Source organism: Oryzias latipes, chromosome 10 (assembly GCF_002234675.1).
Source record: "Oryzias latipes chromosome 10, ASM223467v1".
In the NCBI taxonomy this organism is placed as follows: Eukaryota; Metazoa; Chordata; class Actinopteri; order Beloniformes; family Adrianichthyidae; genus Oryzias; species Oryzias latipes.
The window spans coordinates 26188887-26214694 of record NC_019868.2 but is presented as its reverse complement, the minus strand read 5'-3'; the positions used below and the strand labels follow the sequence as shown (position 1 = coordinate 26214694).

Here is a 25808-nt window from a genome sequence, read left to right as displayed (position 1 = left end):
AATAAGAGATTTAAGCAGTCAATATAACAATAGTTTCTCCCCAAAAAACTATTTTAGAAGTAAAAATGTATCTACAATTAAATTAATAAATATGGGAAATGTAACTTTACTCTATATATTAAACACTGCGTAAGTTATTAGCCAGTTTTACGCCATCTCTTAGAAAACCATAAACATAAATTGAATAAAAAGTGGATTTTTTGCTAAAGAAGAAAAACATTATAATAAATATATAAATGTATCCAATTTAGATACCTTTTTTTAACAAAGTACTGGTCTGTCATACGCAGACTTCCGGTTAGAAAAGGAAAAAAGATTTACCTAACATTGTAAATCAAAGATTGACTTCAAAAACGGATAACAATGAAAAAAACTCGCCATTATTTTATTTTATTTTGAATTATTTAATAATTTAAAACAAAGAATAATAAACATCACAACACCAGCTGGTAAGTTATTTAAGCCGCTGATTTTAAAAAGAAGACTTGCCTTCTCGTTCCTATTTGACTACATTACCCACAATGCAATAGAAACCGCAGCAGGTGCCGCTAGCGCTAGCTAGCTCAACAAACAAACTTGCCGCTGTGGGGAGAAAACTGGTAAAAGCGTCGATTTATTTGGATTCATCACTGTAATTTGACCATTAAGGTGAGTAATAAACACTAAAATTGATAAACATGACTTGTTTTTTTATATATATATATATATATATATATATATATATATATATATATATATATATATATATATATATATATATATATATATATATATATATATATATATATAACTTCTTTTAATGTTAATACTGGATCAGAAATTAGGAAATATAACAAAAGTTTTGTAAAAGTTAAGGGGAAATTGATAAAAAACTCTTCATGTGATTTACATTTAAATGTTTTTGCAATTTATACTCATCTATCAACGAGAATAATAATAATTTGACATAAAAAGTAGGAAACAAAAGTCTTCATTTGTAAGTAAGTATGTAGTTTTTAAACATTTTCTGCTCCATAAAACCTTACTAAAGAATAAATCAGAGTCTTTAAATATTAATTCTAAATCGATATAAATCAAGTCAAGTTGTGAATCTGAATCAAATGAGTTTGAAAGGCAGAAACTTCAAGTCTTTTCACATTTAAAGGAGTGTTTTTTTAACAGGTGTGCCGTGGGAAATTACTCATTTTCACTGATCTAAAAACATTTACTATCGCCAGCATATCAGCTCTCTGTTCATCCAAACTGGTCCTGGTAAAACACTGAGTAGTTTAGGCTATGAAAGATCATAAAAAAAACTTTCTTCTTTGTGTTTATTTGATTCTATTAAAGACACTTTGATAAGAATGACGGTACCAGTAGCACTGTTTTTGGAAGAGTCCCGCCCCTTTAACTGTCTCCACCAATCACTCTTGGAAGCTTAATCATACGTCATCAGTCTGACCAATCAGAAGTGGTTAACGTCCTCACTTCCTTGTTCATAAAATTTCTTAGTTTCAACGAAAATAATAGCTAAAGCTGGTGTAGCTTCCCGCGGAATCCGGTGTCAGACCGTTAAAAGAAGTGAACAAAAATAATTAAGCTGTACGTTTGCCTGGCATCGGTTTCCGTTTTTGCACCACAACTCCCATGATGCATTGAGTTACAGTGAACGCGTCTTTATGCTGCAATGACCCTCCTCTGTGAACGCACACATCAAACAGGCTGTCCTAACAGCTTTTAAGTCTTTTTTGATTAAATCAAAGGTGAACAGTTGAGTTCTTCTTCAAGGTTTGTGGTTTTTATCAACATCTCAGTGTTTGGTCAAAGTCATCGCTAACAATTTTCTAATATGTTTGCATTGAAGGACAAAACCAGCTTCAGACTTCAGTCATCTTTGAAAAACTTGTTGAAGGTAAGTGTAACCCTTGTGCTATCTTAGGCACTTTAACATTGGGAGTTGGGTCATCTGGACCCACTAGACAGTGCGCTGAACCTTTTTTCTTCAATGATTTGTGATCTTCACTGGTGTCCATGGATTACATGAAATCTTTCCACCTTTATCCACCTTTGTCATGGTAGGGAGAGCACGTCAATGTAAGGGTGGGGTCATCTAAGATAGCACAAGGGTTAAAGCGGAGTTTTAGGGCTACCCCAAAAAAAAGTACTATTAAGAGATTTAAAGTCGTAAATGTACGAGATTAAATTGGAAGTGAGCATACAGTACAGCAAGTGAACGCCATGCAGCAACAGAGCAGAGAAACTAAACTCAGTTGTACAGGTGAGCTGAATGTTCATTGCTAATGTTATAAATGTTTGGAAGCTCCTTTATCTCATTTATGGTTTATTAATGTTTTAGTTGTTGATGGACTGTTTGCAGGATCTCTGCAGCTTGTTGATGAAGTCATCGGTATCCCTGCAGGTCTCTACTTCCAATCCTTTCTACCTCAACCAAAGACCGGATCTCCAAGTCTGTGTGACGTTTCCACCTGAAAAGACCCAGTTTTCAGCATTTTCAACGTTCTTAAGGCCTGTTCACACCGGGACGAATTTTGCGCGCGATATTCGCCGACGTTTAATGCCCCGTGACTAAACAAAGGGCACCAATGTGAGTGTGCACACCGACGCGAAAAACGCCACGCGTAAAAGCGTCATTTTTAAAAAAACGCCTGGTGGTTGTGTTTTTGGTTTGACGCTCCGCGTCAAAAACTATACGACCAATGAGAATGGCGCTTTTGCACACGTGTCTGGAGCTTCTGAAGTTACAGTAAAACACAACTTGGGGGCGGTCAAACACAAAACTGACTTGCTGAGCACACATACCAGCGAAGAAGATAGACGCCAAGTAGCGTCTACACTGCCGCGAAGAAATAAGACGAAGAAGATGCACTCACTGACGGACATTCTAAAATATCCCAGAAAACGCTCATGATACATTTTCAGCTCTTGTACCAGTCGAAAACTCCCCATGTTCTTCTCTTCTCCTCTTAACTATGGGATGTACCCAAAATCTGCGTTTTTCCCGGCGTCTTTCATCATTCAACAGAACAATAATTTCTTCATTGCTGGAACTGGAGCTGGAGCTACTGGTGCTTGAAATATTCATGTTTTCTTTGTTTGATTCTGACAAGCACATAAATATTTGCCCTCTTCTTCTGAGTGAAAATGGACTTTAAGAAGCGTAAAGTTGCGCAGCGCCACCTTGTGTACAGGAGTATTTCTGTTTTACATTAAGCGCCATCTAATATCAGGGAATGAAATTGCATGTTCACTCTGCTCATCGTCAGCGAAAATCACTTGGGTGTGAACACAAAAACGTGTTGAAAAACACTGGCGAATAACGTGCGCCGATATTAGTCCCGGTGTGTACGGGCCTTTATGCTAATGAACCAGACTTTTTTCATTCATCTTTGTGGTTTTATGTTGAAACGAGACGTTTCATTTGTATGTAACACTATTTTCATTCGCCTTTGGTGTTCCATTAACGCATGTCAGTTACACAATGTAAGATAACAAATGGACTTCTGGGTTTGTGAATGATGAGGGCTGAATAAAGCAGCGGTCCTCTACACCCAAACGGGTCTCCGAGCTCCTTATTTTACATAAAAACTTCTGCTTTGCCGACACCGAAGCCGGCTACGCTAACTAGAATTTAATTTTGAGTCTCCAAAAGATTCAGAATTTCTTTGTTTTTGAAACCTATCTGGAAATTAAGCTTCACAAAACGCTCCACATCTATCATCATAACTCTTGTGCTATCTTAGATGACCCCACCCTTACATTGATGTGTTCTCCCTACCATGACAAAGGTGGATAAAGGTGGAAAGATTTCATATAATCCATGGACACCAGTGAAGATCACAAATCATTGAAGAAAAAAGGTTCAGAGCACTGTCTAGTGGGTCTAGATGACCCCACTACCAATGCTAAAGTGCCTAGGACAGCACAAGGGTTAAAGCACGGCTCAGATAAACAGACAACTTTGGTGTTTTTTCTCGTAAATTTACGTGTTTTTAAGCCCTAGATCTACTATTTTACTCTTGTAATTTAACAGTTATAACTTCTCTTAATTTTAGGACTTTAAAGTTGTTATTTGAAAAAAATATGTATATTTTTTTTGTAAACTGGCGTCTAAAACTCTGTGGTATAAAACGAAATAACAAAATAAAAGAAACAGGATTAAAGTGAAGTGGCCAACAGACGCAAACTAAATTGAAACAATTTATTCATCTAAAAAGAAATAAAACATTTTCATTAAGACAAAAGAAAAATTTATAAAACTTCAAGTTCACTTTAAACATGATTGTTACGTAAATTGGATGTCATCATAAAATTGTCCAGTTGCTCTTGCATAAACATTAAAAAAAAATTAATCACTGTTTAGAAAGAATATGTTTTTATTTTTGGTTGAAAATTACATTTTTTATGGAAAATAATAATTGAAAACTATCACAGTTTTTATTACTTTTAGGCAAAGCAACTGCGATTTCCAGCTTTTTCTGCCTTAATTATTACAAAACGTGAGATAGTGGAGGTACTCGACATCAAAACAGACTATGGAGTTTCTCCTTTTTTACATTTTTGGATGCTGCTGTGTCATGGGATTTCTGTAAAAGGAAAAGTGTACCTTGGCTTGGGTCCTTGTTTATGTCTTTTTTTTTTATCCATTGTAACCCAAAAGAAAATAATTCATGCATCACCTTTCTTTAAGGAACCAGCAATCGCATTTTAAAGTTCAACATAGTTTTACTAAAAATTAGATTTTAAGGCAAAATGTTGAATTTGCTTTTCATTTGAATATATTTGCACATTTGCTTCAAAATTTGCTTATAATTCTTTTAACAGCATTGGTTTTATTAAATTAAAAAAGCAAATTAAATCAAAAAAAGATGAATTGATTGATGGAATTCAGTGTTTATTTATTCCTAATGTATCTTTGCTATAAAAGACTAGTCTGAAATCCCATTGAACTAATTTTAGGTCAATCTTTTGAAATAAATATGATAGAAACCAGAGGATTAAACCATCACTGTAGTACAGAAAAGCCTTCAAGCTGATGAAGGACCAGTAAAGGCAGTAACTTTCATCATGACCTGCAAAGGAGTTCAAGCCTGGTCTCCACAGGTGGGTAACCTCAAGTCCAGCATCAACACCATGACCTGGGTTGACCTGACATGATGGTGCATTGACATTAGCATCGAGTACAGAGTGGGTCGAGCTTTTTCTGACTCTTTCTGCTTCTTCTCAAAGCAAATCTTGTTCTTCTTTTACTTTTTGACTTTTCCCCTTAGGGGTCGCCACGGCGAATCAAGAAGACGGCTCCGTGTTCTTATAAAACAAATGTTTGCAAAAATAACCCAAAAAAAACTATAAACGAGTGGATAAATAACATTTACTCGTATTTTAAGTTGATCATTTCGTGTTTGTTGAGAGGAAAGAAAAACTTGCGATCATGTTAAAACATGGAACTAGCTGGGCTGAACATTCAGTTCGAGGGCTTAAGTTCTAGAAGTTATGGAACAGTTTGGCGCTCTTCCCTCATGTGAAGTCGTGAGCACATATCCGGAGCTCATACTGTGATCCGAGACTTAAAGCGCTCAGAGGTTTACCTTCGCCGCAGACGCTCCCCCGCCACCCGATTATCCAGGAGCGGGTGGAGTTTTTTTAGAACTCGCTCAGTCAAGTTGCCCACTTCTCGGGTCTCCGGCGGCCGCGAGACACTTGTGCAAAAACTGGGGCGTGTGGAATGACATTTTATTGCGTGTTCAGTCATTTTTCAGACAAGGTCACCCAAACATTAAAACAAACAGCAACGTACGAAAACAGCACACCTGTCGTTTTTTTTTTCTTTTTTCATTTTGCCATCAACAGAAATTTAATAAGGTAGTCAGGGTACATAACAGAAAGAGTGTCAGGACGCAAAATGATGACGATGCTGAGATGAATGGAATGAGTTGGATGTCAAAGCCAAAGTAAGCACCATTGTCATGTAGTCAGGAAAGGCCATTTTTTTCCAAAAAAAAAGGAGGAGAAAGTTCAACATGATACAAGAGGGTTGTTGTCACAGTTTTTCAGACATTTTTACCAACCTAAAAAAAAAGAACAATATCAGTTTAGCACTACTTTATCATGCAATTTACTTTAGTAAACCTTCTGACACACAGACAAAATATACTTTAATAAGTAGAACTCAATACATCTCTGTCCAGCAATAGTCACAAAGCTTGTAATTTATATTCTTTAAATGTGAGATCCCTATCAAAAATAATATGCAGGATTTTATTTTCTTGATATATCTAAAGTGCAAGTTTCCATTTTTATTCAATGCTTTCTGTTAAGTATAAAATACAAAGGAAAAAAAAACAGCAATATGTTTTTCCTGTTTACATGTTATATTTTTCTGAAAGGAGGAGCATCATATATAACAAACCATATATGTATATATATTTATATATACACACACGCACGCACACGCGTCACAGATAAAATATTTTTGAAAGATACAACATATTATCTCTTATGGGGATGGTAAAGGGACCAAACGATGACGTGGGATATGTTCATTGTGCATTGACCCGGCCCCCTTGAGATCCGATTCCCAACATCTTCAGAACATTTAAAGTAACATTTATACACAACAGTAGCCTATACAGTCTGGAAACACGACGGAGCCTACCGCTAAGTGTGTGCAAACAGAAGACATGCTGGAGGGGCCCCGCTGACGGAGGTTTCTGTTGAGTTGGGTGGCGCTTGGATTTGACCGGAGGCCTGTGTGATTAACCAGGAACTCCCAAAGGCCAACGAAAGGACTAAAACACGGAGCGTGTCTCTTGTCTGGACCGTCTTTGTGGAAGCGGCGCGGTTTGACTCGGTTTGGTTGATAAGCGGGGATGCAGACGGATCATCTGCAGCTTCACTTGAGAAGGTGAGAAAGCTGAACAGAGGTGGTGCTCATGTGGCCCAGCTACAACGTAACTGACCAAAGAGCGGAAACGGATCACGTTTTGTAAAACCAGCATGCATTTCAGTGAGTGTGACTTAAGGAGGAGGAACCATCGACTGTTTGTGAAAACTGGACCCAGTGAGTGACGTCACCCATAGAACATGGCACCAGCACATGAAGTCAATTCAGTCGCCATTTTTTTCGCAAAATGAACACCGCCATGTTGGAGCCAGACGTTGTCATTAAGCAGTAATTGGTCCAAGTCGGTCTGAGTGATTATTTCTATGGCAACCTCCGTTACCAATCAGGAGTGAGCTTGTTGGAAGTCCACGCCCCTATCACATGAAAAACAAAATGTTTTGGAATGGCAGGGGGGAGAAGGTCACTCAGTCCAGTTCTCATAAACAGTCAATGTGAGGAGCGGTACTCGTTGGCTTTCTTGCTCGTGGTTCTGTTTCTTTCCTGTCGGACCTCGTTTTGGGCAATAGCACCCCCAAATGAGCAGCTGTTGCAAATGCATGGCCTCTCGAGGCAGTTTTGTCTTTCTTGGGAAGGCAAACCAAACCAAGATGAGAATATTTTCTATCATTTCCTGACTCAAATCAAACAGAGTCTGTGCAAATACTCTAAAGTCAAAGCACCTTCTGGGTTTTTCTGCTGCTTTAAGCAGTTTTGATGCATTTAATGCAACCAGAACAGACAAAGGAGAAGACTGCATTACAATCAGAAGGATTTCTGATGAAGAATTTTTGAAAACACGGCTTCACTTCTTCGTGTGTTGGGCACACAGCCGGAATACTGACCGTCCCACAAGCAATCGACCCTGTTATGTGAACACAGTTTTGCTGTGAGGTCACTCCAGGTTCTGCTGTGGAGCTCCAGTCAAACAAGAACCCAATCTGATCGGTTTGTTTTTCGTGAAATCACTTGTGCCCCACCCGGTTCCTGTGTAACTCAGACGTAGTCGTGACCCCCATGCCCCTCGAAAAGAAAAAGAAAAAAGGGATGAGTCACGTTCCACAATGGAATCATTCTGCAGCAACAACACGACTGACCCAGCAGCGCAGGCTCCGGACTGCAACACAACCTCTCACAGTCTTGAATAAAAAAGTACGCTTTTAGAGTGAGGCCTTCAGAAAGAGACGCTTTGGTTCCAGACTTTTCGGCTGCCGAGTCTTCTGAAGATCAACACTGAAGCAAAAAAAAAAAAACTTTAAGAACGGATTCAGAATCCCAACATAGTGCACTCAGGTTGAACTCGGATGTGCTCTGGTGGGCACACAGTTACAGGAGGTTCGTACGTCTTTTGTTGATGTAGGCGTCTTATAATTCACAGGGCAGTGTGCCTGTTTTTCTCCTGAAATGTAGAGGAAAGTTCTGCGTGGATCCGCCCCGCATGCAGGCCGTTCTGCTGCAGGTGACCCTCCCACAGAGCAGTGCCAGGCTTCGTCAGGCCTTTCACTGCTTCTCTGAGACAAACACGAGCCAAGAAGTTCTGCGTGGAGCAGATGGGATTTTCTGGAACATTTTTTTTTTCTTGGCCGCATCACTACAGGGGATACCTGATCAAACACAGAGCCACTCTTAAAAGCAAGGATGCAGGAACTCTGAGCTCTTTGTGTTGCGCTGGTCCAAGGTTAAACTGGTTTTAGTCTGCTGAGGCCTTCGTTTAAGTTCCCTGTTGACTTATCTGCTGCTTCTGGTCAGCGGGTTTTGCACAGACCTGATTCCAAATCAAGACTCTTTGAGCCCAGTCGATGTTTCAACCCTCTCACACCGTAGCTGTCACCGGTGACAGCAAAATAACACACGCTCTTTGAACATCCCCAACTATTTGACCGTTGACGCGAATAACGTAATTCCATCAAATTCTGACGCGAAGGAAAGGGGCTTTGCTCTGATGTGCAAACATTTGTCAGTAAAGCCGCTTTTCTCCACTTCAAAATCTGTTGAAATCACTTGAAATGGGAAAACAGTTGAAGAGTTAAGGTAGTCCAAAGGAAGTTGACACTAAGGCTCCAGAGTTAAAGGTAAAGACAAAAAAAGAAATTCGGGTCTGGATTGTCAAAACTAAGTCCACAACTTAAAAGAATTTAAACACACTTTGCTACAAAGAGCACAAAACACTCCAAAGACCGCAGAGGAGATCATCCTCCTCACAAAAAGTTCTTTAACTCTTTGGGTTTGCCCTAGCAGCTAATCGCTCCCTCTTAGCTTGAGCAAAAGTGCAGAAAAGGTTAATTCAAAGTTCAGCCGCTGGCCAGAGGGGATGTGGCAAACACACGGTTGCCTCCATTCTTATGACAGGAGGCCTTGTGCAGCTCTAGACACCATTCACCGGCCTCCCAAACACTCTGATAGCAACAGGAGGCCTTAACAGGGGGAGGCTGAAAGTGTGTGTGCGCTGGACTCAAAATTCCCAAGATGCAGAGTGGAGATCACTGCAGAGGGGCTAACGTTGAGACAGCAGTTGCTTCTGGACAGAACGAGGGGTTCTGGAAGAAGTGAACTCATCTATGCACACAGGAAACAGCTGTGTGGCTCAAAGGATCCGACAGAAAACATGACCTCACTGTGAGTTGGACCGTTTCTGGCTTTACAGTCTCCACATTTGGGAAAACACAAATGTTTCAACCTCGTGTTCATGCTTCTGAATACTAGCGATCACATCGCCGGATCTTTGTTTTTTCCTCTTTTAATAGTCTGTACATGAGATACAATGCCACTATCGGCACGCACGCAATATTGCACACTATGAAATGTCCTACACCAGCTTGAGGCTTCATCGCTTGGTGGGAGGGAGAAACCTGAAACGAAAGTGAAGAGGAGGGACGAACTCTGAACGGGGGCAAAGGAGCATCAGAATGACAATAATGCGAAAGTGACATATTTCAAGCGACGAGGCACCCAAAGGGCGGTCTAGGGGCTGTAGCACCATAAAATGATAGATCCTGCCTGGGCCCTGCTGCTGGGAGCATCCGCTGCTGCTGCAGGGGATGCGGCCGAGCATCCTTCCCCGGCTTCACTCTGCAAAAACAAGTCTCTCTTTTTTTTTTTTCATTTTTCCACGTCGTGTTGCATACGGTGTGCAAAGCCACGCGTTTCATTTCTACGCTCCTTCAGGAGCAACACATCCCAGCCCCTTCCTCCCAGCCTTGAGTTATCTTTTTTTTTTGTCCTTCTTTTGTTGCGGCCACGCACTGCAGGGACATGAGAAAACCCACAGCCTCGCCGGGTCTTTATGTCTCTGCCTACATAACAACACTCGTAAAAATGAAAGAACGTACAGCGGCGGTCGAGGTCGCAGACCATCCACGTGAGAACACGTAAACGAGTGGAGTGTATAAGGCACGGGTCGTTATGACGTCAGAGAGGATGCGTTGCCTCGCCACAAGCTGTCTTTAGTGTTTTCTTGTTTCTACGCCCTCCTCACCACAAATGGACCATTTTTGCATCCCCACCCTCCCCCAAGAGGAAAAGAAGAAAGTAATAAAGACTTAACCCACAGAAAACGTGGGTATCTTAAGGAATTTTTTTTTTTACAGCTGATTCACAAAATCATAATTAGTACATCTAAGTTAGCACTTTTTTTCTTTACATGGACGTGGTGCAAGAGAGTTGATATTAGAGCTCCATCAATTTATCCCATCTGTTTGAGAAGCACAAGGGAGGTTATCTTGTGTTTCTATAAAGGCCGTCAAGCAGCTCCGATCCATATTTTAGGTCCAAATAAATCCTACTGTCTTGCTTTGCCAACTTTTTTTCAAAATAAGAGCCTACAAGCGTTTCGACAGGTGGCCTGCAGGGCACTTTGAAGAGTGCTCGCCTTTTTCTTCTTCTTCTTTTTTTTTTAAACTCTGCTGTACCTTTACAGTAAACTATACATCTGCGCTCAGATTTTGGTTTCATGAAGTTTATCATACATTATATTCTCTTTGTGCTGATGTCAAATATTGGCTCTACACGAAGACTGGTCATATAATAGATCTCTGGATTTGCTTGGATTAAATCTTAGCATGTCTGAAAACAACTAGACGTTATTATTATTATTTTTTTGAATGTGTGCAAAATCTGTCATTGATAGAGATATAAACACTCTATTCATTGTCATTTAAGTCAAGTAGGAAAAAAGTTCATATCTTACAGTTCAACTCTTGATAGCAGCGGCTTACTGTTACATGGGTGGGAGGTGGGGTGACAAAATGAGCGAGGAGACAGCAGAGGGGCTGTCATGTCTGTGGAGGTGAAGTGTGTGTGTTGGGGGGGGGGGGGGGGTTCCCTTGGAAATTTCTCCTTCTATTTTACAGTTTCAAGTCTGGTCTCCGGTGGTTGTCTCTGAAACCCCCGTCCGTCCGTCCGTCGGTCGGTCGGTGGTCGGTCAGTCGTCGTCCGCATCATCTCCGCCGTGCGGGCCCTCAGGTAGCAGTTCGGAGGCCCGCTTCTCTCGACTCCTCTCCTGGATCTTCCGCATCTCCTCCGCGTATTTGCTGAACGTGTTGCCGAATTTGGACCACACTTTGCAGGGAACCGTGATGGAGTTCCGGTACGTGGGCTTTACCTCACTGACCCGCATGAAGACCCCGTACTTGTTGGAGCCCACGTCGAAGAAGAAGCGCTTGTTGTCGACCGTGAGCGAGGTGCCCTCCGGGAGCTCCGCCGGCTCCTCGTCCACGCCGTAGTCGTCGATGAGTTTGGCGAGCGCGTCGCGGAACTCGATGAGCCCCTGCGCCGGCAGAGCGATGGTCTGGCCTTGCGCGCTTCCCAATCCTGGCCCACGATTAACGGTCTGCCGGATCCTCAGGAACCGCCCCCTCTGGTTCTCTTTCAGATCCATGTAATATTTCCGATTCTCCCGGACCAGGAATTCGCTCTTCAGCGCCCGCCTGGGCTCGTCCTGCACCATGTCCGGGTTGGTCGGGCCCAGCTGGGCGTAATGTTCGATAAAGTCCCCGAGATAATCGCGGAACTCCACGGCCACAGACATGGAGAGAGTGAGGCGGCTCTTGTTTCCCCCAGCGCCGACCTCGGCTATCTTTAGGAAGCGGCCTTTCACGTTCTGCTTCACGTCAAGGTAGAAGCGCTTGTTCTGGATGTCAATGCGCTTGGAAGCGAGCTCCTCAGTGTCGTGCTGCAGCCGGGACATGGCGCCCATCGCACTCGGAGGCAGCGAGCCGGGGCCTGCGGTGGGCCCTCCGTGGTCACTGCCACTGTCTCTGTCCGCCATGATGCTGCCTCCCTGCGTTACCTTCCACCGTCTCCCTCTGCCTGCTGCAACCTCGACTGCCCGTCAAACCGCTCCGCCGCTCTATCGCGAGACGAGAGGAGAGAGGATGAAAAAAGGAAAGGAACTCTACTTTCCGCTGCCGCCGGTGCGCTCACAGCAGAGCTGCGTTCAAGACCGTCGAGGTGTTTTTGCAACATTTCTCACACACTCGACCCCCCTCCCCTCCCCTCCCCAGTTTCAACATTAAAAACGAAGTGAGAGGAAATGAAAGGGGGAGCAAACACACAAAGAGGGAGTCTTACCTGTAGATTATTGATCTGGGGGGTTCAGCACCGCGGACAGCGCCACCCTCAGTCTTCCATGCGACAGCCCTCGGAGAAGGGCTGCGAACAAAGACGAAATTTCTGAATGAGCCGTGGAAAATGGCTGTGTGGGAGTCTGCAAAGCGCGCATGATGGACCGAGCGTCATGATTTGTTATTCTCTTATTGGACTTCATGTACTTTTCATTGGGAATGAAATTTAAAAGCTCAGAATCTTCTTAAGAAGCTGCTATATTTCACAAAGGGTTTTCACTCTTGAAATGTCATTCAGATTATGCCAATAAAAACATGTATGTATTTAAGACTATTGCATTACATTTTTCCTTCTTTGTTTAGTCAATATAAGTCATTTAGAGCTCTTTTGTATTTTATTTTCTTCTAGAAAACTTTATTTTGTTTTACAGCTATGACTGAATATAATTGTAAATTTTATCTTATTTGCATTATCAACTTGTGTATAAGTATAAAATAATTTTTTATTTACAGAAAAATACGATTTTTTAATGTTTCACTTTATACGTTTTAACAGATAAATAAAATAAACAACAAATAATTTCTCCTGCAGAGAAATCTGTTTACATGCAAACAGGTGTCTCTCATTTCACATACACAATCTATCCTTCCCTCTTTTCCCTCCAAACAGTCCATTTAAAAGAGCTTCTGTCAAAAACCCTACAGCATAATTTCAGAACTGACAAATAGAGTTTCAGGTCTAGCTTGTAGGGATTTATTGACTTGTTTTTAAATCATCTATCAATTCATTTTAAACCATATAAAAATATGATCTCAGTGACCCATTTTTGCTCGAATTGTTGTTCAGAATGACTCAGAAAAAGTTTGCCAGATCTGACATTGTAGTCTTTTTTTTATCCATTACACCCTAAACCTGTAAAATCGGAGCCATCTGTTGTATAGTTTTCTTTTTTTTATGCACTTTTACATGAATCAGTTATGTTTTGGGTTCAGACTATATTCTGTTAGGAGTTAGGAATGTGAGATGCTAATGCAGGAAACCAAGAGTTGTGGACAGAAGCTAAATGGAAAAAACTAAAAATTCAAAACAAATTGAAATTTGACAACACTTGACCCTGAATAACTCGAAACAAGGCTAAATGAAAGTGTGATAAAACTGGTGACCTGTTCAACAGAAAATCATGGATGGTAAGGCTTAGGAATAATCAACCAGCAGAGAGCGGTTTTGGTGATTGAAACCTGAAACCTGGAGAGTTTGTGGGACAAAAATAAGTAATCACTAAACTTAACCTGAACACAAAACATGATTTTAAGCAAGATTATTTGCTACATGTTCTTGGTTTTTGGTCAATAAAGTCCAGGGACCCATCATCTTTTTGGAGAATCCGGATCACTTTCAATCTGGACATGATTCTTTGAAAACAAATATACAAGAATCTGTGAGAGCTGTGCAGTTTTTAAGTTCCTTCCACCATACTGGTCTCCTACTGGTTCCTTAACCACCAGTTCCCGACAGAATGATCGAAGGAACATGTGTGGGTTCACTTTCAGGCTACGACCTGCTTTCTAGAGTAAACTGGTTTCTTCAATGTCATCTGAACCAAATGAGGTAATTAGAAGTCCTGGTGTCTTAAAAAAATAAAAATACTAAAAGCTCCCCCTTTTTGCTCAAACTTTTATTGAAATAACTTGAGAAAGGAATAATCTGGTATCTGAAAGAATCCTATTTTATTGTGGATATTGCAATACCAAGATGTTTCATTTGTTTTCTGAACATTTTTTCTTCTAATATTAGATGAATAATAAAAAAACACTTTTACACAGATAGGTGGGCTTTTATTGCAGCACTGGACTTGCTTGTATTTGTCCTGGAAAAGCAATCTTTCAGCACCACGGACAGAGACTGGTCCTTGATGACCCCCACCCCCCTCCCGTGGGGAAGCAGTGATTCCTTAGGTCCAAATTAAAGACAAGAATAAGACTTTAATCTTTTTACTCCGTTTTCCTTGTTTCTTAAAGAGTGTTCCTCCATGCAGGATGCAGATCTCCTGATGGGGAGGGAAGAGAATCTTATGAATGGCTTGATGCTGAAGCCGAAGAGGACAGTGACTGTGGGAGGGGGATGTAGGTTAGGACTCAAATAGATACCTGAAATCAGTTAAAAAAAAACATAGTTTTAGTGGTAAAGCTGTAGATAAAAAACCCGCTTTCAGAAATCGCTTCATGAATCCAGGACTTGGTGTCAGCTGTTGCTGCCACGTGTTGCCATAGAGCCCTTAAAGCGCACGCCATCCCAAGGCAATAGTATAGTGAACCGCAGTGACTTGCGTGTTAAGAGTGGAACATGACAGGTTTGGCGGTGCTCCGTGCGTCCTGCGGGGAGCGGGGCTTTCTTTGAGCGCAGTCGAAGCGCCGCGAACGGACAGGAGTCCATTGAGAGAATTTCGAAGCGTTAGTCATCGCGCCAACCATCCGCAGTGTGTTGAACTCGCCTAGAGCCTCCTCGCGCCGCTTGCGCTGGAGATCTGGAGCAGGAGCCGCGGAGGGCTTGGTTGCGGACGCACGCTGCGCTGCGTGTCTGTGAAAATCTCTGGCGCCCCCCCCCCCCCCCCCCAACAGAGGTTCGGCACAGTCCACCGGCATGATCGCACGCCGGTTCGGTGGCGGCGGGCCAGCGGGTGCCCGGCTCGTTAGGGTGTTTGCGCAGGACGTGGCGAACCGACGCCAGTGACCGGCAGGTGATGTTTGCTCACGTAAGTCGCTCGCGTTTGATGAGGGGCGCAGGGGACGAGGCTGGAGGGGGCGCGCTGCCGTCGCAACGCCTTACCGGATAACCGCCACTGTCGCGTCTAGTTCCTCCACGGATTTTTTTAAAAATATTTTGTTATTTTTTTTATTTTTTTTGTTTTGCTCGATGAGCAACAGATTATGTGCGACTAGGGTTCTCAACTGCTCAAATTAAACCGGATATTTGGTGCGTGTGCGTGGGGTGCGTGTCAGTTCTTGTGATTCCCGTACGCGCAAGGCGCTTTTTTTTCCTTCCAGAGAGGCAGTGCGCCCACCCATGCGATGCTAGCCTATTAGCTGGAGAGAGAGACGGAAGGAGAGAGAGGTTCGAGCCCCGGATTCGAGAGGAGGCGAATTTACGCGCGTCGTTTTGTCTCTCAGGACAAGGAGAGATAAGGAGAGATAAGGCGGAGGGGGGTGCTAGCTGAAGGAGAATGCAGCAATCACATTTTTAAGCATGCAGAAGCGGGCCGTTTCCGGTTCCTAGGCTGGTGTCCCCCCCCCTAACCGACGCCAGCGGCCGTATGGGGAAAGCAGCGGCAGACACCGATGGCATGGACACTTCCACAACGTCTGCCGCTCTGCTCTGCCTGCTCTGCCGGAGCCCGTTCACCGCCGTCCCTCTCTTCCAGCTCGCTCCGCCGCCCAGCAGCACTGCAGCACAGCACAGGCTGACGGCATGAGGCTTGATCCAGTGCATTTCTCCATGCTGGTCATCGGGGTCTCCTTCGCCTGTTACGCCCCGAGTCTCAACTCCCTCCAGGACCAGGCGTACAGGTCCACCGTGGTCATCGAGGGCGAGGTGCGCTCCTCCCCGGAGAACGGCTCCTCCCGGGAGCCCTACAGTGTGAATGTCAAAGTGCTGGACGTGTGGCCCCTCAACAGCGGCGGCCTCGTGAGGGAGCAGCTCGTGACCGTCGGGGACTTCGGCTCCGAGGCCCCCTGCATCACAGTGGAGAAGGACCACAGATACATCTTTTTCATGGACCCGACCACCGAGCCCCTGGTTTTCAAGGCTGCGTACGCCCCTGTGGACGCCAGCGAGCCGGAGTTGAAGAAGGATGTGGATAAAGTGCTCTGCGAGGACTGCGGTAAGTTGAAGGCTCCCCCCCTCCTCACACACCTGCCTGTACACTCACGGCGCACTGTAAGGGGCCACTGGAGCAGCCGTGGTGATGGAAAGAGAGCCCTCTTCTGACGGGCCTCCGACCCGGTTGCTGGTGAGAGAACTTTTATGAGGAGATGCGCGCGCACACGGTGTCACATTGGGTTAAGGATGAAGCAGCGGCTCTTCTTCTTATGAAACTAGCGTGGATCCACAGCATTAACCTGCAGGAGGTTCATGTGTGCGCTAGAAGGCAGGAGAGCTGAGCACGTGACTGGAGACAAGGCAGCAACCTTCACCTGCTTTCCAAACTTTAGACTCTTACTTTCAGCCCAGCTGCTGGGACAGGTGTGCTTTAAAAAAAAAAAAAAGAATAGCATGGGAGCAACAGTTTTTTGGAACAAAAAAAAACTTAAAAACTGGGATTTTATCATTATTGAATATTATAATATTCAATAATCAGTCAGCTTATAAATGAATTTTATTGCAAAAGGTTTAACTGTATTCCCTCAAAGACAGCTTTGTCTGTTTATTAAATTCCCTTTATGATCATTTTGTCCAACATTTTGCATCTATGAGTCACAGGACTAACAGCCGTGTGTATTTTTGTCATAAATTTGCCATATTGTTTTTAACTGGCATGCACACAATAGATAACAATTTAATTAAAGAAATAAAAGAGAGGCAGACGAGAGCAGCTGCTGCAAAACATCTGAGGTGTCTTTCTCTCTTTAGGCCTTTGAGGAATGAAAAATCTGAAATCACATGAAACAGGAAAATGGCAGCTTTTTCTCCTCGTCTTTACGATTGCAGCGCCGTCTTTAAATAGAAGTTCTCCTCTCAGAAACTCGCACAGATGTTCCAACCAAAGGATCCGTCCCCCCTGTTTGACACCAAAGTGCGACGTTCTATTTTCGAACCCTTTGTATGCTAAAATTATCACGTCTTAATTGATGACATGTGCTGTTGCGATCCGTCTAAACACACTTTCAAAGCAGACGCCAGGTCAGGAGAGGGGATGTGCCACTTTCAGCTAAATCCGGCACGTGGCTTCATCGCTGTGACAGACGTTACATTGATCCTCATTGCTTATGGGATGTTTCATCCAAATACATACAAGAACTCCCAACTGAAGATACATGTTGGGGTGAAACAAGAGTAAATGTTTAGTTTTTTTAGGAGTCATGTCAGATGATAATCTCCGAAGTACAATTTCAAATGTTTCATTCATACAGCAGGTGTTCATGTTTTTTCTGCTGCTGCAGGTCACTGCATGGATGCAGGAAGGTCAAGTTAGGTTGAGGGTTGCTAAAATGCAGCAGAAAAGTTGAAAACATGACCAAAAAGTATTTTTTTAAAAAGTGCAGCTCGGGGATCGGCTGTCAGCTCGCAGGAAACACACAGATTGCACCAATGTGCTGCAGACGGTCAAACCCTGACGGGGGTTTCTAACCCAAACTGGGCCTTTTGTTCTAAGCAGTGAGCAGAACATGGTTTAGATTTATATGGATGTAAAAGCTCAAAGCAGCAGAGAGGGAAGTATCATTAGTAAGACAGGACCATACATGGACTCTACTCATGATTTGTTTTACAACGATGCTGTTTTTTTGTACTTTTAGACATCAATACAACAAAAGACTTCATGACTGTCAAAGAGAGACTGAGAGTCTTAAGTGGGACTTTTGCATCATTAAATGTTGACATTTTAAAGTCAGAAACACTGACTTCTGGCTGCGAGGGACTGTAAATCTTTTTGCTCCATAAAGATTGCAGAAGGATCTTCTAAAAGCAGAGCCAATGGTGATTAAATGGCAGGAGTGACCAGGCTCTGTCTCAGTGTTTATGTTATGGAGTTGCCATTGCTGGAATGAGTTTCTCTGTTTATTTACTCGACCAAATGCTCGGACCAAGTTCACGATTTATGCAGGGAAGACGCAGAATTCTAGTATCCTTGACGGATGAGATGCTGTAAAGTCCAATCATTCCTGGATGTGAGAAACAAAGCCACAGTGGACAACAGTGGTCAGAAACTGGCTGCTTAGTTAGTCTTGGATAAAAATGACCTGTTGTTTTAGTCCGAAACTACTAAACACATCTACAGAAAGAAAAGATGTGGGTTAAACAGGGTCTGAAAATACGTTTTGTTAAAATATTTTTCTCTTTGTTTAATCGTTCAAAATGGTCGTTATTTGGACTGCAGTGATTAGTTTTATGATAAAAGAGGCTAAATGTATTTACAGATTAGATAGAGAAACCGAAGAGCTCATCAAGAAAAAAAAAAGAAAGGAAAACTTTACTCAAAACAAACGTTTCGACAGAGATTTAGACTCTTCCAAAGATCTCTGAATTCTTCCAGTCTAATAACAACTGAAAGGTTTGAATTAAAGTAGAACATTTGTTAGCAAACAAAAGTATCTCAACCCCTCCTAAAAATACTCACAAATTAAAGCTTTTTAAAAATTGAATTTCAAATTTCTCATTTCTTGTTTGAAGATATTAGTACATTTTATAATTTGTTATACATTATGTTTTTTTTTAACTGACCAGTCCACTTACATGAAATATTTATTGTTTAATCTTTATGTCCTATAATAAGTCTAAAAAGTTTGATTTTCTACAACAGGGCAAATAAACTTGATTAGTTTTGCAGCATAACATCCACAACTGAATCACCGGCACCATTTCAATTCCATGTCACCACAATAAAAGCTCAAAGAAGTGTCTATAGTTCAAAAATATCTGCACATACATACATTTATTTATATTAACGTATCACACAACATCATGGAACATGGAAAAACTATTCATATTAAAAGACAAACTCCACAATAAGTTAGTTATTCAATATAACAGGGTTGAAACAATAAAATGTAACACAAAGAGCTTTCAAAAAGGTGTGGTTAAAAGAGATTAAAGAAGAAATGTTTAAAAAAAGAGACATATCCACCCATCTATCTGTCCAGGCATCCATATCGTTTATAAACCACTTGATCCCTTTTGGGGGTTGCTGGAGCCTATCCCAGCCACTGTTTGGTTCAAGGGGGGTTTATGTTTGATGCTTCGCCGGTCCATCAAAGGGCTTTTATAGACAAAAACTACTCACAATATTCAGATTCTAAACCTTGTTCTGGATTTAAAAAAAAAAATACATAAATAAAAACAGTAAATAAAAGGAATTGGCAGAACAATAGTTAAAAATGTTGGTTTGGGTTCATTATGAAATCTTTATTTTTAAATGTGGACAAAAAACAAAGATCTTTTCTGCTGTTGCCTCACATCGAAGGGTTTTTGACTGAGATCAGAAGTATTTTTGTTCAGTTAATCCTCACAAAAAAAGCTAAAATAGATACTTCTAAATTAATCCTGAATAATCAATAATAAAAATACAATTATTAACTATTATTGTAATGTTTTATATTGTGTGATCTGCAGCTTCAAGGATCAGCGTTTTATGTGACAGATAGACATTTAAGTATTCATCTAGCACTGGAGGCTGCAGATGTTAAAAGTGATTGATGGAATAAGTTTGTTTCGTCTTTAAAGCTGATGCTCCACAGTGTGCATTGTGCAGCATATCATCACTATGATCAGCTCCTTTAGCTGCAATGTTACCTCCTTGTTTCCCCCGTTGTAAATAACTTCACTTTCCGTTAAGAAGTACAAAACCCATCCTGGTTGACGTCCCGAGTAGTTAAAAGCGTGAGATGGGTCTCCTCTGATCATTCCTGTTGTCAAGTCTTTTAGATGCATTGACAGCTTCTTCCTAAAATAGCGTTATCTGATGCTCAAACATGCTCCTGTCACTGATGGTGTATCTAACACCTCCTACCTCCAGTCTCATGCCCCCCCCCCCACCGTCTCTCCTCCTCTCCGACTCCTGCTGGAGCTGACTTGAGCTGGAGTGTGTGGTTCAGCTTATGTATGCCCTTCTGTCAGTCAGGCACAGCGAGGAGCACAGAGGGGCGGGCAACAGAGGGGAGATCTTTTGCTTTGAAGCTACAAAGAGATTCTGCATTAGCTTTCGATAACAGCCGGGTCTTTTTTTTTTATGCTATCAAACGAGGGAACACCAAGTTCAGAGATTCAGAGATATATATATTTTTTTTACTCAGTGTTTCAAAGACTGGAAAGTTCAGCTGTTCTGACTCCTGACCATATGTTCTACTTTTATTTACATTTACAATGTGGTTCGGAGGGAAGTCAGATATAAGGACGATTATAATTCTTATCATTAAATCTGTAATTTATTCAAAATGAAAAAGCTGTAACACACTTGTTTATTTTTAAATATACATCATATATGGTTAAAAAATACTACATAAGTGACCTGTCTCAATTTCAGGCAGGCACACTCTGCAGTGTTTTACAGGTTACTCCCCTAGGCCGGTTCAGTCAATTAACTCACCTGCTCAGCGTCCTATTTAAGCCCAGGTGTGCAGTTGTTCATTCTCTTTCTTACCTTCAGCGCTCATTCTTCGCCCCTCCCTCCTCCCCGGCTTCCACCTGTGGGCTCCGTTAAGGGGGTTTTTGTTACCCTAAAGTTTTATTGAAATGATCTCATGGAATTGAACGGAGCCTTATGCCAAACGAAAAAGATGTGAATGCCAACTCAAAGAATGTGGAATAAATATTTCTCACTGCAAGAGTTGTCTGCCATGACAAAGACAAAAAGTCCCAAATTAGATTAAAAACATCAAAACACGTCTCTGTTGATGCCAGCCTCTTCAGGTTTGTGATTATTTATATATATATATATATATATATATATATATATATATATATATATATATATATATATATATATATATAATGTCCACATGGTGGACATTTAAAATCACAACTGAAAGTATGAATAGATCTACTTTTTTAGTACTTACCAGGTCAAAAATCTAGACTCCCGAAGCAGCAAAGAATGTACCATTTTTGTTGCCGTAGCTGCAGTGATCCCACACCCTTTTTCATGAATGAAAATTTCATTTCATAGAATAACCACTTTTCTTTTATCAAACCACCAATAAAACAACAAATTATTTTATTCGAGACTGACTAAAAAAAGCGACATTTTGCCTCCAAAAATGCTAAAATGGTTTTTTTGAAAGTAAAGGCAGGTTTGATGAATCAAACATGTAAACCTTCTCTGTTCCCGGTCCAGAGATGTGTCTCAATCTATTTTGTTTTTAATTTTGGCTTCTGAGATCAACCTCACATAGAGTTTTTATTACACTCTGCAGTTGCCTTGGGTCAAACATAGCAAAGAAAGAGAAGGCCTATTCCAGTCATTCCTGGTGGGGAGAAGAGCTTCCCGAACCTTTTGTGTTGCAGGTAACCGTACTCTGTTTATGTATGTGAGTGCCTTAGATAGCTTCCAGCACGTTTCAAATGATTGTTTTCAGGAAAATGATCCCAAATTTGACTTTTTTTAATTGTCTGACTCTACTCATGACCAGCTTGTGTTGAGTTGGGTAAGTGAAGAATGCCAGACAAACCTTGGACATTTTTGGTCATATTTTGAGTCTGTAGAGCTTTGACACAAACTGAGCTGTTGCAACATTGGCGGTTGGAAAAAAAACCCCACAGAGGACACAAGAGCAGGACTTCATCGAAGCTGCTGTTGGATGACTGCTTGTTCTTAGTGTTGACGTTGGAGCCTTGAGCTGTAAGGAATAGCCGATAAGGCCATTAGGGATTGTTAGATAGAGTATTTGGAGAATCTTTTTGACCTGACTGACAGGAGTTTGAGCTCCACACATGGATACATGTTTCTGTTTCCATTTTTAAGGTTCTTGGTGTTCTTTGGACTGTGTTGGTTGAGACGTCTGTTCAACATTGGCTGAACTTCTAGACCTAAGTATACAAGGTGTCCTCGAGGGTGTAGAAATGGACTAGTGGAAGACCTGCGTGTTTAACATTTGGCCATCCAGTTTAGAGGAAACCTTTCCTGAAATAGCAAACCCTGTCTTTGAGATTGGCCTAGATTACCACTAATCTCTGCTTATAGTGTGCCCCCTCAGGTTTTAATTGGGACACCAATTTTGAATTGATCTTCTGATCTTGCTTTTGAAAATAGCAGCATAAGCTTTTTCATAGCAGAACTGCTTGACCTGTGAAGTTTGTTGCAACATCATGATTCAAGAAATGAAAATGAAGGTCATATGAAACGTGTATATGTTTAGGTTTAAATAGAGTTGCGTTCAAAACAGGAAGTATCCGCTGGCTCCTAGAAGCCAAAATCCCATGAACGTCTATTAAGAAACAAACAGCTATTACTCAGTCATTGTATTCGTCAGAATAACCATTCTTTCTCTTCTACCTCGTTTTTAAATTCCTGGTTATCCTAATTTCTTTTGCATTATATTTTTTTCTTTATGGGTAGTTATTCAAGCTATAAACTGGCAAATAAGATGCCTCAATTAAAGTATGTGGGGCCTGCTGGCCCCCACGTCAAATGTTTGAACAGTCTGATTGACAGACTCTCCCAAGCCTGCTTATAGTGGTAGGGGTGTGGACTTCCAACAAGTTCACTCATGATAAGTCAGAGTGGTTGCCATATAAACGTTGACTCAAACCGACTCGGACCAATCACCGTTTACTGATGTTGTCTGGTGGTGTCCATAGCCCGAAAAAATGATGACTGATGTAATTTCGTTGGAGCCGGAAAAGAGTCATTTTCTTTGGGTGACTTCACACTCACTTGGTCCAGTTCTATATGCAGTCAATTGTGTGCATCCGTTGGTACTTCACCCATCTTCTAGAACCACTCCACCTGGTTTAGGGTCAACTGGCCCTTTTTCCATCTTTCTCTGGGTCAGAGGCCACTCTGGACAAGCCTTTACGGAGCCGAGCGACCATTCTTCTCACTCACAAGTTCAAGCCAACCTCTTCTGCTGGAAGAAAAAGAGCAGGCAAGATGAGCATTGAGCTTCTGCCAGGAATCTACCTGTCAACTTTAATTCTACGAGGGTCAAAGCTTAAATTTTAGATCTGGATATTCTGGAACCAGATTTTTATTTAATCTCCCTCTGGGACCATACTGTATGTTTGCACCATTCTCAGTGAAGACACATTTTTGTTCATGGCTTTTTTTTGTGAAACACCAAATCCAGGCTTTTGTGGAGACACACAGCAGAAGTCTGTAAAAAGTGTGGTGCACGAGAATGCTACAAAATCAAGAAGCTTTCCAGTGATTGCTGAAACTCATGCAAATGTACACGCTTCATATGGTGTGAATGTGTCTGCAGAGATCCACTAGCTGAATCGGTGACTTGATAAGACCGCACGTGTGTGGGTGGGTGTGTGTGTGTGTGTGTGTCTGTGTGTGTGCGTGCGTGTGCAGTCTCTCACTTGTCAGTCTCATCTTTTTGCCTCTTTGTTGCGTTATCTGTGTCTATTTCAGACACTCTCTGTGTGTTGATTTCTCTTCTGTTTCTCTGTCCTTCTGTCTCCCTCACTGTCCTTGTCTCTATAGAGCATTATACCCTTGCACAACACACACACACAGCAATGCCAGTTAGCTGTTGCTGCTGTGCTGCAGATGCCCCAGTGTGCTGTCATTAGCAGAGAGATCTGGGGCTGCTATAAATTATGCACACACAATAACAGAAGGCTGAGGATTTCTCCTCTCTGCTGCCTGCATGTGTGTGTAACACTGAAGTACGTATAGGCCAAGCCTTCACTCATTTAATGTACGTCCTATCGATGTTGTAATGATGAACTTAGCTTGTTAAACTGTGCGTATCTGTGCACTTCCCTGCTGGCTTTCGATTGTTGAACTCCTGTCGTTGTGTGTCCTTTGCTTATTTAGTGTGTGCGTTACAGTGTGTGTCTCCTTGCTTGTGAATAATGTATCAGCACTCATCTTTTTCAGTAGTCAGACTTAGTAGAAAGCTCCAACACATGCCTCTTAAAGGGACCGGCCCATCGCCACATGTCTCAGTTTGTGAATGAGAGGTTTTTGTGTTACCACACACTCACACACACATACAGATGTACTGCACACAGTCATGTAGCTGCAGCAGCACACACCCTTCTTACTGCATCAGCTAATGCCTGTGTCAGACTGCATGGCTTCAGTTGAAGCTGTGGCTGTTTCCTCTGTGAAGATTTGCTCGCAGAATTTAAAAAACAAAACAAAAGTCAGAGTTCAGACAAAAAAATGTAAAAATTATGTTTCCTGCCTTTTTTTTAAAAAAAGTCTGGTCTATAAAAAATGGCATTTTCTTGAACAACCGTCACGTTTTTTGGTCTTTGGTTTTCCAGTCAGTAGATATTTTGGACATTCATCCATCTTCCAAACCCGCTGAATCCCTTTCAGGGTCATGGGGTTGCTGGAGCCAATCCAGCTACTGTTGGGCAAAGGCGGGGTACACCCTGATAAGGTTGCCAGTCTGTTGCAGGGCCACACAAACACATTCCCACCTAGACACGATCTAGAATTAATTAACCTATGAAGAATATTTTTGGACTGTGCACTGAGAAAACCTGCACAAGAAGAACATGCAAACTCCACACACAGAGTACACAGCTGGGATTTGAACCAGGGTCTTCTTGATGTTAGGCGATAGTGCTAACCACTACTCGCCATTCACCCTCTTTTGAGGACTGCAAAGTGAACTAATTTATAATTACTTAAGTGAATTGTACTACAACATTAAAAAGAAACAACATTTTTTGTTTGATTTAAATTTTCTAGTTGCACTTTAGTGCAGTACATTGAAACCTAAACTCTGCAGATGTCGTCTAGACAACACACACTCTTTGACATAGCGGAAATCTATGACCTATCACACAATCAGCGTGAATCAGATTATTGAGATGTGGAAAAAAAGCCGCTTTGCACCGCTATGCAAAACATTACTACGGTAAAGTGTTGCACTGCGGCGCAAAGCTGCTTTTCTCTGTGATAAAATCAGCTGACTTTGTAAACACTTCACTACTGTAAAGTGTTGCGTATCAGCACGAGGCTGCTTTTCTGCGCTTCAGAATCGGCTGGAAATCTCTCATTTGCTTTAACGGTCGAAAGGTTAAGGTAGGCGAAAGAATGTAAACACTGGTGCTAAAGCTCTGGTGTTAAAGGGTTAAAAGGATCTTAGTTTTGAATGTATAAAGAAACTGAATTGGATCATTTCAAACTCAAATCATGAAAGAGATCTCCTCTAGACATGGGTGGTTTCTGTAACAATCTGCTCGTACCAATATCTAAACACATGTAAGTTACACAGGGAAATATAATTTCTTTAAAAACTTTTCTGGGACATAAAAGTACAAAAACAGCTCTTGAGTTGAAGTCAGGCTATCTTCAGCTAAGAGGGTGGACTATTTTTATTCGTCTTTGTTGTGCCTATCTTTGTTAGTGATGACTACAGCGTTTTCATCGGTTTTTCTGATGCTCTTCTGCTTCGTGTCGTCTGTTCACTGGTGCAGGTTTGTGGTGGATAACAATGGGGATTTGTGTATACTGTACTTTTGTTTCTTGTTTGTA

The 25808-nt window shown here is 41.8% G+C and overlaps 2 protein-coding genes and 1 long non-coding RNA gene across 5 annotated transcripts in view; 2 read left to right on the top strand and 1 right to left on the bottom strand.

Annotated features, from left to right (window-relative positions):
* The first annotated feature begins 425 nt into the window (after positions 1 to 425).
* On the top strand, positions 426 to 2559 carry LOC110015778. The gene is made up of 3 exons (XR_002291041.2): positions 426 to 648; positions 1844 to 1891; positions 2399 to 2559. It is a non-coding gene; the product is annotated as an uncharacterized LOC110015778 (long non-coding RNA).
* A 5273-nt stretch (positions 2560 to 7832) lies between these two features.
* LOC101161901 (transcriptional activator protein Pur-alpha-like) lies at positions 7833 to 12741 on the bottom strand. Its single transcript, XM_004073567.4, has 2 exons — positions 12446 to 12741; positions 7833 to 12224 (listed from the first exon to the last, which is right to left on the bottom strand). Exon 2 carries the CDS (start codon positions 12141 to 12143, stop codon positions 11298 to 11300), a length of 846 nt encoding a protein of 281 aa, XP_004073615.1. The 5' UTR covers positions 12144 to 12224; positions 12446 to 12741; the 3' UTR covers positions 7833 to 11297.
* Positions 12742 to 14094: 1353 nt separating this feature from the next.
* The window catches only part of LOC101159516 (pro-neuregulin-2, membrane-bound isoform), a 73547-nt gene continuing 61833 nt past the window's right edge, over positions 14095 to 25808 (top strand). For 2 of the 3 annotated variants that reach the window (XM_011480503.3, XM_020706774.2), the window contains exon 1: positions 14096 to 16316. In XM_011480503.3, coding sequence (XP_011478805.1) covers positions 15905 to 16316 — 412 coding nt within the window. In that variant the 5' untranslated portion in view covers positions 14096 to 15904. Of the gene's footprint in view, positions 16317 to 25808 lie in introns of all 3 variants that reach the window. The other variant, XM_020706775.2, reaches the window with a different exon arrangement.

What these genes read in the sequence shown, in the direction of transcription:
- LOC101161901 (XM_004073567.4), bottom strand. Translation starts at nt 12,143, where the DNA reads ATGGCGGACAGAGACAGTGGCAGTGACCACGGAGGGCCCACCGCAGGC.